The sequence below is a fragment of the Pteropus alecto genome, unplaced genomic scaffold, assembly GCF_000325575.1.
Source record: "Pteropus alecto unplaced genomic scaffold, ASM32557v1 scaffold61, whole genome shotgun sequence".
NCBI lineage: Eukaryota > Metazoa > Chordata > Mammalia > Chiroptera > Pteropodidae > Pteropus > Pteropus alecto.
This window is the reverse complement of record NW_006434835.1, coordinates 17,690,360-17,702,862: the sequence shown is the minus strand read 5'-3', so window position 1 is coordinate 17,702,862 and position 12,503 is coordinate 17,690,360. Positions and strand designations below refer to the sequence as shown.

At 49.3% G+C, this 12,503-nt stretch overlaps 2 protein-coding genes across 4 annotated transcripts in view; one reads left to right on the top strand and one right to left on the bottom strand.

The window, feature by feature from the left end:
• CUNH2orf71 (chromosome unknown C2orf71 homolog) overlaps positions 1-264 on the top strand; it is an 8,072-nt gene extending 7,808 nt beyond the window's left edge. Inside the window, exon 2 of the mRNA XM_006910436.1 lies at positions 81-264. Within this exon, the coding sequence (XP_006910498.1) occupies positions 81-264 (184 nt within the window). The remainder of the gene's footprint in view (positions 1-80) is intronic.
• Positions 265-11,323: 11,059 nt separating this feature from the next.
• TOGARAM2 (TOG array regulator of axonemal microtubules 2) overlaps positions 11,324-12,503 on the bottom strand; it is a 37,939-nt gene continuing 36,759 nt past the window's right edge. For all 3 annotated transcript variants that reach the window (XM_006910355.2, XM_025045659.1, XM_025045660.1), the window contains one exon: positions 11,324-11,580. In XM_006910355.2, the coding sequence (XP_006910417.2) occupies positions 11,324-11,580 (257 nt within the window). The remainder of the gene's footprint in view (positions 11,581-12,503) is intronic.

The following is a 12,503-nucleotide window of genomic DNA, read 5'->3' as shown; positions in this document are numbered from 1 at the left end:
AGGCAGAATGAAGAGCAGGGGAGGGGCTCAGAGGAACGGCAGAGGAGTGTGTGATTCGTGTTTGTCCTTTCTCTTGGCAGCAGCAGTGAGGAGAGCCTTAGGAAGGACACAGCGCTGTGGAGCAGCCCCGGTGCCTCAGAATTGAAGGATGGTGGCAAGAGTGCATCTGCCCCAGAGCTCTGCGTGCTGGGCCATGGGCTGCAACGGGAGGCCAGCGCCAGCCGCACGCAGGACAAGCCCCAGAAGAAGAAAGTGGCCGGATAGAGTGGCCAACGGAGTCGCACTAATGCCAGTCACCCCAGAAGGCAAAGGGTGACAGCCAAGTGTCAGGCTGCCCTGTAGATTGAGGGCCAACCAAACTCCTGAGGTGTCCTGGAAAGGCCTGGAAGGTGCACTTCCTAGCAGTTCTGCTCAATACTAAACGATCGCTGTTTTCAGTCCCAGCTCCTGGTTTGCCTTGGAGGTCAAAGATCAACTATACCTTTGGACTCCACAATGACACTCTAATCCTTCAACTACTGGCCTTAATTTAGAGGAAAAATGTGTTTATCGCATGCTCGATGGGCCACCTGGGTTAGCTCCATGAAATCATTTCCTCCTCACAAAAATAAATGAAGGAGATAGCACCCTCCTGGTTTTGCAGGTAAGGAAACCAAAGCACCACCCCCTCAACCTACCCAGTGACTTGCCTGAGGTCACACAGCTAGGAAGAGAACAGAGCAAAAATGTGAACAGTTGCGTGGGCACTAGAATCTATTGTTTTTCATTACAAGTCATTGCCCATTAGTATTCTATTACTCCATCTGCCTAAAGCATACGTACTTGTACAAATGGTTGGAAACCTTTGTTTTTTTAAGGTTGAATACTGACACAGAATGCAAGGCCCTAATAAGAGCTTTGTTTAGAAGCTAATTGCTCCAGAGATGAGAAGACTGAGGTGGAATTAAGACACACAATCCCACCCACCCTCTTTCTCTTCCTTTCCCAGCTCAGCGCCAAAGCCCTAAATGCAAAACTTCCAGCCCTCTCTCGCAGTCAAGCCGCCGCTCAGGCTAAGCGAGTCTCCGAGGCGGTCTCAAGCACTCTGCCCTACGCATCCACATGCCTCTCAGACTGAGTGGGCCCAACCAAGCCTCCCAAACAAGGCAGCTTATTCTCCATGCCCCATGGGGGCTGGAGCTCAGGAGGCTGGGCGGTGGGGGTAAGGTGCAGACGTGCAAACTCTCCCAGGGGCTTCTCGGCCACCTTTATCCGAGTCACCTGCAGAACTTCTGCTGGTGTTGAAAATGAAGTGAGGAATGAATGGTCGTTGGTGCCCAAAACGGGCTTCTGCCCACAACGAGCTAGATATTTGATGCAGATCTTGGAATTTTTCCACTGGAGGCTGTGGAGTGCTTTCTATTTAGAAAAGAATTTGCAGTAATTGGGTGATTCAATGCCGGCTCAGTGGGTTGTCATGAGACAAGAATTCTCACCCACGGGGTACAGCGAAGGGGCAGCCCTCCAGATCTGCGGCAAAGCTGAATGTTTAAGTTTGGGGAAATTATATAGTACAAGTCCTTTCTTGTTGAAATAGATCATGACTCGAGAACGTGTTAAACTGGGTCCTACGTCGAAACTACCTCCCCCGGGATAGGCCATGTGTTCAAGTAAATAAATCTCACCTTAACTTGACCAATCATTAAAATACGGGTGACAGGGATCGTCTCTCCAAAGAACCGATGGACAGGGATCAAACTACCAAGAGGGCCCACAACCAGCCCCCCCGGGGAAATGTGTGTGCGCACCCAGCTGCATGCTCACGTTTGCTCCGTAGCTGCACTCATCCTGAGAGCAGAACTCAGGCAGCAACAGGGCCGGTTATCGGGCCCAGCCCCACCCTCGGGTGGGTGGGTAGACCCTGGGAACTGCCTGGGCTGCGGGAAATGGGAGGGAGTCCAGCTGCCCAGGCAGGGCAGGGCTGAGGTAATTGTGTGAGAACAGCAGGTTTAGGAAACTTGCTTGACGTATTGCTGAGCAGTCTTCCTACCTGGTTAGGCCTGCAGAGTGGGTAACAAGGGTGGGGGTGGGGTTACTGGGGAGGCTGGGCGCTGAGCGGGCGTGCAGAAAGCAAGCAGTATGGAGAGACCCAGCTCCTAGCAAAAGGACTGGTCGGAAAGTGGGTCCTGCCCTGTGCTGGGGTTCAGAGACAGACTTCCTGGAGGTCCGAGGAAACAAAGCAGAACCCCAGCAGCAGGGAGACTGGACAGTGACGCGGATGGTGAAGCTGGGATACAGCGCGGGGGGCGGAACCACAGGGACGATAAAAGTCTAGTGACTGGAACCAGGAAAGAAGCAGGAGTCAGGTCCACAGGAAGGGGAAGTGAGGCTGAGCCTCCAGCCCAGGTTCCCCCTGAGAGGGCCTCATCCTAGAGGTTTGAGGCTGGCATGAATGTATAGGTGGGGGCTGAGTGCACCCAGCTGCAGCAATGGGAGCTAGAGATGGGCATCCAAGAGCTTGGCAGCATGTTATGTCATAAAGGAAGTCAGCATTAGAAAGAACATCCTAGAAGAGTTTGGAATGAACCACTGCTGTCCTCCATGAGCCTGGCAAGAGGCTCTCTGAAATGAAAAACTACCCCCTCTGCCAAGCCAGGCTCCTGAACATCAGCCAACACCCCCTCCCCCACCCTACCACCCCGAGCTGCAGGCAGCGGTGGGAAGATACAGGGCTCCCAGGGCTCCTGCCATCAGCCGTGGGGCAGTTCCCGACTCCCCCTCACTCCTCCGCATTTACTGAGCACCTTCTTGTGCCAGGACCATGCTAGGCTCTGCCATGTATATCCCCACGTGTGACGTAATGAGGGGCCTCAGGAGCCTCCAGGCTCAGGCTGCAGGGACAGTTAGCTCTTGTGGACATCAGGTTGCTCAAGGACTCAAAGGACTCAAAGGCCTCAAAAGTCCCAAGTCAGCTCCCCTGGGGCAGATGGGGAGGGGTTGCTAAGGCCAAGGGGCTGAGAGTCAATAAAGGTCAAAGGCGAAGCAGTGTCAAGCTGACCAAAGATGGGTCAAAGATGCGCTATTTTGGCTACTGTCCCAACTACCAGGTTTAGCCAAATTACTTGTGCATTAGACTGTGTACAAAAGAAATTTAATCCATCACAACAGATCTCTTGTGCGGCAGCAGCAGCTCAGTTCCAGCCCTCCTGGAGAGCAGGCCTTTTCTTTTCTCAAACCCATGTCTTGGGTTCTGCCTTGGAGAGCAGGCTGCTGGTGGCCAGTGGCTGCTGGTGGCCAAGCCCAACTCCACAGTTTCTCAGATGGGTCACTCTTACCCACCCTCCCCGCCTCCATCCAAGAACCTCATCCTCGCTGAGCCCAATCCACCTCCTGTGCTCAAGGGAGAGGGGAGGTCAGGTTTTTTTGTTTTGTTTTGTCTTTTTTAATTAACTACGCCGATAGACCCAACCCATCAAGGATTCAAGAGTCTGCACTTTTTCTTCACAGGGTTGGAAACCAAGATGGAATGTTGGGTATGAAGACAAAAGAGAGCCAACCACAGAAGATCCATTTCAGGGGTACATATTGCACCCGTATTCTTATTTGAACCTACATCTTTCTGGGGGTTACAGCCTTCCTCCTCCGCACCCATGGAGACCCCCAGAGCTGCAGAGAGGGAGGTGTTCGGCCAGCTCTTTATCTTTTTCAGCCCCAGGGAAAAAACACAATTTTGTGGTTCTATCAGAAGTATTCACGGGGGAAAAAAAAGAGCGAATATAATATCCTGGAGAAACAGTGATAGCTTTTTGCAGGTATAAATGCAATCTTCGCAATGAACTGTAACTTCCCTCCACAGCGCAGTTCTGAGCAGTTGTTTGCTAAAAGCAGTATCTATTTTCCTTCCTCAGATCATATACCCAGATCAGAACCTAAAATAATCCATGTTGATAGAAAGTTCAGTGAAAACAGACCAAAGAGACTTCTTTTTCATTATGAAGAGCTTATGTTTGACACTACTTCCCTCATAAAACTCTACAGGGTGAATGAAAGGGATTTTGAGAAATGTATTCTTTTTTTCTAAAATAAACCAGTGTTTTACATGTACCAGGGGAGCCCATGCAGTGAATGGTATAAGTGTCAACATGTTTGTCAATTGATTATCTGGTTGATGGCTTCCAGCCTGCCAACACCCACTCTATCTTTCAAAGGAAAGCTTTTCAAAGATAATATCTTTTTAAGTAGCCCACATCAAAGATTCTGCTGAACTGCTATAAAGTCAATGTGTTCTGAGCCCACATTAACAGAACATGTTATACTGCACTGTTTTACTCCCTGTGCCTACTTGAAGTTTAAATAAAGCTCCATCAATCCATCCAGACATTTTTATGAAATGTAATTAAAGATGCATTACACACGCAGAGGAGCAAACAATTCGCTCAGCACTCTAACTCACTTTTACGGAGGACCCTGAACTCTGCTGGCTTGATGACACTCACGGACTTCAGAAAGTAACCTCACGGGCAGTCTGTGGGCCCTGCACCGGGTGACTATAGAATTTGACTGGTCTGGGAACCCTGGTTCTAAATGCTATAATTCCAGACACCCTGAAGCCTAGCACACGAGTCACCATTATCTGTTTTGGCTGGAATGATGGCACTAGCAGGATGCAGGTAATGCCCACAGGCAAACCTGATGGACCTACATTGGAGGAAGAAGAAAGAAAGAAGGAGGGACGTGATCAATGTGATGGTCACCCTCAGGAATCAGAGTTGATCACACTCCGAATGGTTAGAATTAGGACACAGGAGCTGACGCCCGACACCTCCATCACCCCACTCTGTGACCTGGCTTCATTCCTAACCCATCTTTTGAGCCATGTTTTTGTTTTGAATGTTCGGCTCTGCCATCTGCACTTTTTTTTTAAGATTGTGATTAAGAAAACGACTCAGTACCTGTCCCCCTCCTTCCAGATCTACATTTTGATTCTCAGAGAAAGTTAAAAACAGCTGCCAAACTCAGCTCGAATTGACTTCTGTCTCCGAAGTATTCCATGTCTTTGAAAGTGGAAAGACTTTAAAACATTTTGCTTGCAATCACAACTACATGTGTCAAGTATACCAAATGCAAGAAAGCAAATTAAGCTTCGGAATCTCCCATTTATTCCCCCCATTGAGGCTCAGTCAGATGGTGGGAATGACTCAGTCAGATGGTGGGAATGACTTTAGTTTCTTCAGAAAGCAGGTTTTACTGAGATGAGGCTACCGTTAATAATGATATCTTTTCTTTGTGTGCAACACTGCTTTTTCAAAATGCAAGTGTCCACATTGTTTTTATTAGATCTGTTTTTAAGCCTATAAGATGAATGAAGCATTTTTTTTTTAAGTACCTTTTACAAATAAAAAAAAAAATGTAAGCAGAATAATGTCAAATATCTTGCTTGCTACAGAGACACACTGCCAGCTAGTGTCAGAACTGGTCCCCTAGCCCCTGGCCAGCCTTGGTTCTAACACCTAATGAGAGCAGTAGATTGCTCTTAGGGGGCGGCTGAGGAGGGAGGTACAGCCATGGAAAAAGGCACCACAACCTTCTTTGGAAGAAATTCTCAGTTTACTCCAACATTTACAAATAGGAAATTATTTTTCATATTCAGCCAAAGTCCAGCAGTAATTTTAGCCATTTCTCTTAAACTAGCTTGGATGGAAACTCAAAACAAAATATCTAAGAGAATTTTTAAAAATAATAATCCCCTTTATGTACCTTAACTGCTCCCACACATGCACATATAAAATATTTTTTAAGAAAAAAATTAAAGCAATTAAGTCTTTTCCAAAAAAAAAAAAAAAAAAAAAAACAACTTTGTTCTTCATTGCCATGAAGCCCCTGCAGGGGCAGGTGACACTTTAGGAGACAATACTTACACTTTCTTGCCAGTGCCCCAGAGCAGTAATAAGCAGTGGATGAGGCAGAAAGGAAATATAGACCCTGGGAAACAGATTGCCTTCCTGAAAATTATTTATCTAGCTTTTTTTCCTCTTTTGAAAGGAAACAGGATTGGCTGTGTTTACAAAACCTGGTGAGTTTTTAAAGCTATTGTTTAGTTAATGGCCGCAAAGGTGCCTGGATCACTTTCTGGATATAAAAATTCTCAAGGAAAACCCAAGGTGAGTGACTGCTAATAACAGCTGTCAACCCACATGGAGGTAATTATAAAGCCGTGATTAAAACAAAACAAAACCTTCAAATGTTGTAGCCTTCTTCACTGAAACACCAGGTGACAGGATACGGAAAGCCATAAAACCCCCCAAATAAGCCCCAGTAATGATAAGAACCAACCGGAACCCCCAAGTGTCCCTGACTCAGAAACATCCACCTGGTGAGCACAAGGCGATGGTGCCCTGCCTGTCTGCACAAGGTGGGCCTGGAGCCCAGCTGGAAACAAGTGGTTCAGGCGCCGTTTCTCTAGCCTGCCTGATTTTAGGAATAACCTGGCTGCTCGATGATTCGCAAACTCTTAGATGCCTCTTCCAGGGACAGATCTACAGCCGAGATTAAGAATCTGAATGTTTAACCAACACCCCAGCCCTGTCTCCCCACCTCTTCGCCAAGCAATTGTTTTCATCAACCACGTTTGGGAAATGTTGGCTGAGGGATGTAACTCCCAGGTGTGGGCTAGCCTGGGAACCTAACAACCCCTGAGAGCATCGAGACTGCAGCAGAGGTTCTCAACCCTGAGGATTTGTAAGAATGACAGAGGGTCCTGATTCATTAGGTCTGGAGTATGGCCTAGGGTTCTGTACTTCAACAAACACCACGGGTGCTGCTGTTGCCAGCAGCCACAGCCCGCACTGCGCCTGTGCCTTCCCCATGCCAACATCCTCTGATCACGGCACACCTGCAGCCTTCCCTTTTTCCCTCTGTAAAGCGTTTTTACTCTTCTACCTGCCCTTGAGTCTCTGCCAGTACACAAGTGACTGTGGCTGACTCCTTTGCCATAGCAAGCTGTGCATGAAGTCCTGGCTTTCCTCACCTGGGTGGTCTTTGTTTTGCTGCACCAATCCTACCCCCACCAGGGCCATGGGTGGACAGCCAAGTGTCTGCAGCATGCCTTGGCGATCAGAGCAGACCTAGCGGACCCTCTCCGCCCTGAAGTTTTGAGGGGCAAAACTCTGAAACCAGACTAACTCCTGGAGACCGTGGGGTTTCACCTGGTCCTCTCACAGGGCTCCGACTGACACCCTTTGGGGGGATGGGGGTGGGTATCTCAGAACCACAGAGTACCCTGGAGGAGGTCAGGGGCTTTGGAGTCAAACAAACCTGAGCACAGATCCAAGCTCCAGTCACTTCTAGCTGTGTGTAGAGTCTGATCCCCTCAATGTGATCCCTGCCAGGCCAGCAACATCAAAGTCACCTGAGGGCTTCTTTGAAATGCAGAAACTCGGGCCCCACACCAGACCTGCTGAATCAGAATCAGCACTTTAACAAGATTCCCAGTAGTTCCCACGCACTGGCTGAAGTAGCCTATGAAGCATCTCTGAGATGCACCCGGAAATGGGGAGAAGAATATCTTCCTTAAGAGACATTGAGAAGCACGACCGACTGGGAACACTGCAGACACTCAGCTGAGAGGCTGGCCCCTCCCCTCATCTCCGTCTTCCTCCCTCCATCACCAGAAGAACAGCCGATCCTCTACTCTCATCTCTCTCCCTTTCCTTCCCTAATGACAGAACTGAGTTATAATGAAAGGAAAATGCTTTAGCAAGAAAGTGTTTTTTAATCCTCCGATTCATTCTGCCTCCAGCTGAGCCAGAGGAGGGGGTGGGGGATGGGGAGGAAGCAAGCGCTGCCTGGAGCAGTTTCCAAACTTCGCAGCTGAGGGACATGTCAAGTGAGGAGAAAGGGAAGGCAATTGAGAGATGACAGGCCCCCAAACGGTGAGAAGAGCCCCAGCTCCCAGCAGAGAGGGCTGAAAGTGCTCTGCCCTCGGAAAGGAGCCCAGCCAGGCTGACAGTGGACCTCAGGCCCCACAAGGCCCCGAGGCACATTCTTCTTTCAACTCCAAGGCAGGAGGAACCACAAGACCCTGATCATAGCTGCTCCTAAAGCAATGACTACCCTCCTACCCGCCCCGCCCCCCAAAATACAGTAATGGTCAACGTTCAAGGGCTTCCTGGGCTCTTGGCCTTGTGCTAAGTACTTCACAAGAATTATTTAATTATCACAGTAGCTCAATGAAAGTGGGCATGGTTGTCATCTTCTCGCCACCCATCTACCACACACACACACACACACACACACACACACACACACACACACTGGATTGATAAAGAAAGATCGGAAAGGTCAACAAATGGATCTAAGGCCACAAGCCAGCAAGAAACAGTACCTGGACTTGAGTCCAGCCCCTCTGACCCGAGTGCCCAGCCTCAGTCTTCATCCCCAACCCCAGGACACCCACAGGCTGCCAGGTGAGGAGAGCTGGCAGGACAGAAGCCTAGAGGGCCGAAGCCATTGCCACTTTTCTACACCTTTGTTTTTGCTGTGGTTTCAGAATCTGGTCACCCGTGGGAATTACTTGAAGAGAAGAAGAGAAAGAAAAGGCAGAGAAAAGAGAAAGAACGAAACAAGACAGCTGCCTGCGGCCCACCCCCAATCACTGAACCAGAATCCCTGGGAATGCGGCCCGGACGTCAGTATCTTTCAAAATCTCACCAGATGGTTCTGGAGCATAGAAGGTAGGAGAATACGCAGAGAAAATAAGAGGTGGGGCCGGTAGGAAAATTTTCTAAAATCTCGAAAATTTCTATTGATGGGAAAGGAAGTCCTAAGCAGTCGCATGTTCCCAAATGAGAGAGAATCTTCTATAACTGGAGGCTCTACTCCCATCCCCAAGAGCATCTTAGGTAAGTAGAGTTCCTGGCCTCGCATCCAGCCAAGCAAAGACTGGGTGGGCTCAGCTCACCTGCCCCGCCCCCAGCCCCCAGGACAACCTTAGTTTCCCACCGCAGGCCTTCCCTTAGGCCCCATTCTTTCAGACACTCCCAACAGCTCTCCTCACCTGGCAGCCTGTGGGTGTCCTGGGGTTGGGGATGAAGACTGAGGCTGGGCACTCGGGTCAGAGGGGCTGGACTCAAGTCCAGGTACTGTTTCTTGCTGGCTTGTGGCCTTAGATCCATTTGTTGACCTTTCCGATCTTTATCAATCAGACATCAGACCCAGGTTACTAATGCGCTAACTTCCCTCTGTTTTAAAAGTAACAACGTGGAAAACCCTTTGAGATTGAAATTTCCCAAGGTGCCAGAACCAGCCCAGCCCGGCCCCAATAAGGTTGCGCCAGGGGCATCGCCCAAAGCCCAGGGCTGTGGGGACTAGATTAAAACCTGAAATAGCAAAGGAAAATAGAACAAGGCAAAGATTTAGTCTTTGCTTTTCGGCTGTTTTCAGTTGTTTTACACACCTCCACCATGCGAGTGGGTGCAGAGCACAGGGGACAGAAGCTCTGGGTTCGAAAATGTACTCGGAAGACAGGACAGGAACGCAGGAAGACAGGACAAAGACGTTGAGCTCACTTTCTGCCTTTGAAATCCCTGCCAGACTTCACGTCTTTGGGTTCCTGTAGTTCTAAAAGAAAGTCCTGAAATAGTCTGAAAAGCTATAGGATCTTGACAAGCAGAAAATTTAATCTCCTGACCAAATCCAAAAAGTTTGCTCAGATTCTGAGCAAACAAAATCAATTAAATTGTGTAAAATTTAACGCTTGTTTAAAATCAGCCTCTTGAGCATTTTTGATGGCTCCCGGGCTACCAGGCTTTACCCTGGTACAGTCAGAATCAACAAAGGGGAAGGTGGTTGCAGAGAAGCCTCTGCTGGGGTCAAGATTGGTGAGAAGCACTCGCACAGAGGCTAGAATTACCCAGAATCACTTAAAGCCCTGATAAAGCCCAAGTCCCAGCAGGCCATGCCATGTCCAACCTCACCCCAGGGCACTGGGGGAGGGGGCAGCCTAGTTACACCTGGCAACGTGGGCAAGATGGAACAGTGGCCTCCTCAGCCAGGGGCACCCACGGAGTTTGGAAATAGATGGGTGAACCAATCTGGGGCTTCCCAGCCTGCCCTGAACAAGACTCCCCAGGGAAGGCTCAGCACAGCAATGCTAAGCTCCGGGAAGATGAGAGCCAGGGGAAAACTTACTGGCGTGAGGCCGGAGCCGCAGGCCCCACCGTCTGGCTCAGCCCCCAAGTGCCGCTGTGGGTCTAGGCTCCTCGCCTGGGGCTGGGATACTATCCCTTCAGCTTTTACCTCCTCTGTATCCTCGAGGTGATAACCTGAGATCTAATTCTGCCTAGTCGCAAGTTGTCAACCTCTCGCTGACCCTAGTCAAGGCAGAGCCACTCCTGCTGTGCCCAGAGCCCAAACCCAGAACGCCCTCCACCACCCTCCTCGCTGCCAGGACGCCATTGCTCTGGCCGCTCCATCAGTCGGCAACACCGTCTCTCGACTCCCTCGTGTCCGGGCCCACCCTGCATCTAACACACCTCCAGCTTCGTGATCCGGCCCAGGTGGAGTAACCTGTGCAATTCCAGAGCTTCCACGTGACGTTCGCACGTCATGTTGAGCTTTATGCTCTACAGAGTGCTTTCATTTATGGTATTTCAAGTGTAAAACATCTCTCGTCCTCTTATAAACTAGCCAGCACGCCAACTTCCAGAGAAGGCTTTTAGTAATGCAAATGTCAAACTCTCCTTGCCTTTTGATAAGCTCGACAGATCTCATTTAGAAGGTCTGCATAGAACCAAGGGACACTGCTCAGATTTTGTAAGGCAGAAGCACAATGCCCCAGAGATGTCTGTTACGCTCACCTCTGATCAGGCCAATAACAAATGGACTGGATCTGAATGACCAACTCAGGACCTCTAGTTTTTAGGAAAGGCTTGTCCGGCTGCTCAAAGATGGGGGGCAATGCCCCCAAATGTCCTGCGATATGTGGGTCTGTGCTACACTTTTTCTCCCTCTTTGTCTCAGTATTATCTACAGCTGGTTTTGCTGTTGTGTTGTGCTTCGTTTTTGTCACAAATCTAGTTATTGGGAAATTCTCTGAGGTTAAAAAAGTGGAAGACAAGAAAACCTTAGAAAAATAAGTAATGCTTTTATTTCTACTTCAAAATATACTATGCACATCTGGAACTCTAAGAAAAAGTAGATCAGATTATGCCATCATAAAAATAAAGTAAGGTAAAAAATGATGATTGCCATTTCAGATCTGTCTCTAATCCAGCTGAAAGGGGCATGAGCTGCCGGTGGTCTCGCTGTCGGGTGCCAGCCCTCTGTCGGCGATCTTGGGGCTGCCTCACAGGGGTTCCGTGTCTAAGAGTTCCTGGAGCGTTTTGAGGACTTGCTTTGGCTGGCCGGCAGCCAGGTCCTGCAGCCGGGAGCCCATCTGCTCCTGGAGGCGCCTGGACAGCCGGCACACCGCTGGGCGGATGTTCCCGCCATGCCCAGGCAGGATGCCACTCCCGATCATGTTGTTCAGAAAGTACCAGAGGACGGGAAGGACATGTCGCTCCACGGCCTGGGGCTTTCGGGGATAAACCGAGGCTACCAGCACTGTCATGCAGAAAAGAGGAAGAGTCACCTGAGTCAGGCCTCTCTTCCTCTTCCACTGCCTCTCTTGGGACAACAACTCTGTCCCTCAGAGGGCAGGCAGCCCAGCAAGGCAAACCGATCCATTAGACACACTAACTAGACTCACACTATGTTAGGGGCCCATGAAAATGTTTTGTTTTAAAATCAGAAGAAAAAAGATGTAGATATACAGCCCGATTTACATTTGTGTTTATACCAACGGGTCGTAAAATACAATTTTTCGTATTTTTTATGGAGGAAGGTGTATGCAAAGGCAAAAGTGCTCGGGGCTCATGACTGACCCATCGGGTCTCTGCAAAACCCAGGGGAGGAGGAGGCAGACGCACCTGGACTGCAATCCTGCCTCTGCTCTCTACTAGCTGTGGGAGCTTGAGAAAGCCACCCCATCATTCTGAGCCTGTTCCCTAATCTGTAAGGATAATAATCCTGAGCCAAACTCTTGAGATGGTTAGAGATTAGATAATAAATGTACTTGAAGTGCCTAAGCAGGCTAGCGACAAATAGTAGCTAGTACTAATATTGCTTTAATCTGCATCACCACCTAGGAGACTTCACACAAACATAGGGAAAACTTGTACGAGGAAGAGAAGTCAAGCCTCCCTCAAATGAAGTATTCGGAAAAATAAAACAGCCAGCAGGAGGTAAGACCAGGGTGGCCTTCCCTGTATCTGGATGCCAGACCTTAGGACAAGACCAGCAGCAATCCAGGAGGCATGAATGTGCTCCATAACTATCATTCAGTGATGAGCGCCCCTAACTCCGGTTACCCCACGGCTCCCCAACTTCTCTAAACCCCAGAAAACCCAGAAGCCGGCTAAACCTGCCAGCAAGCTTCCATTGCAGAGTAAACACCAGGGCTGATATCAAAGCCATGTCGAGGGCTA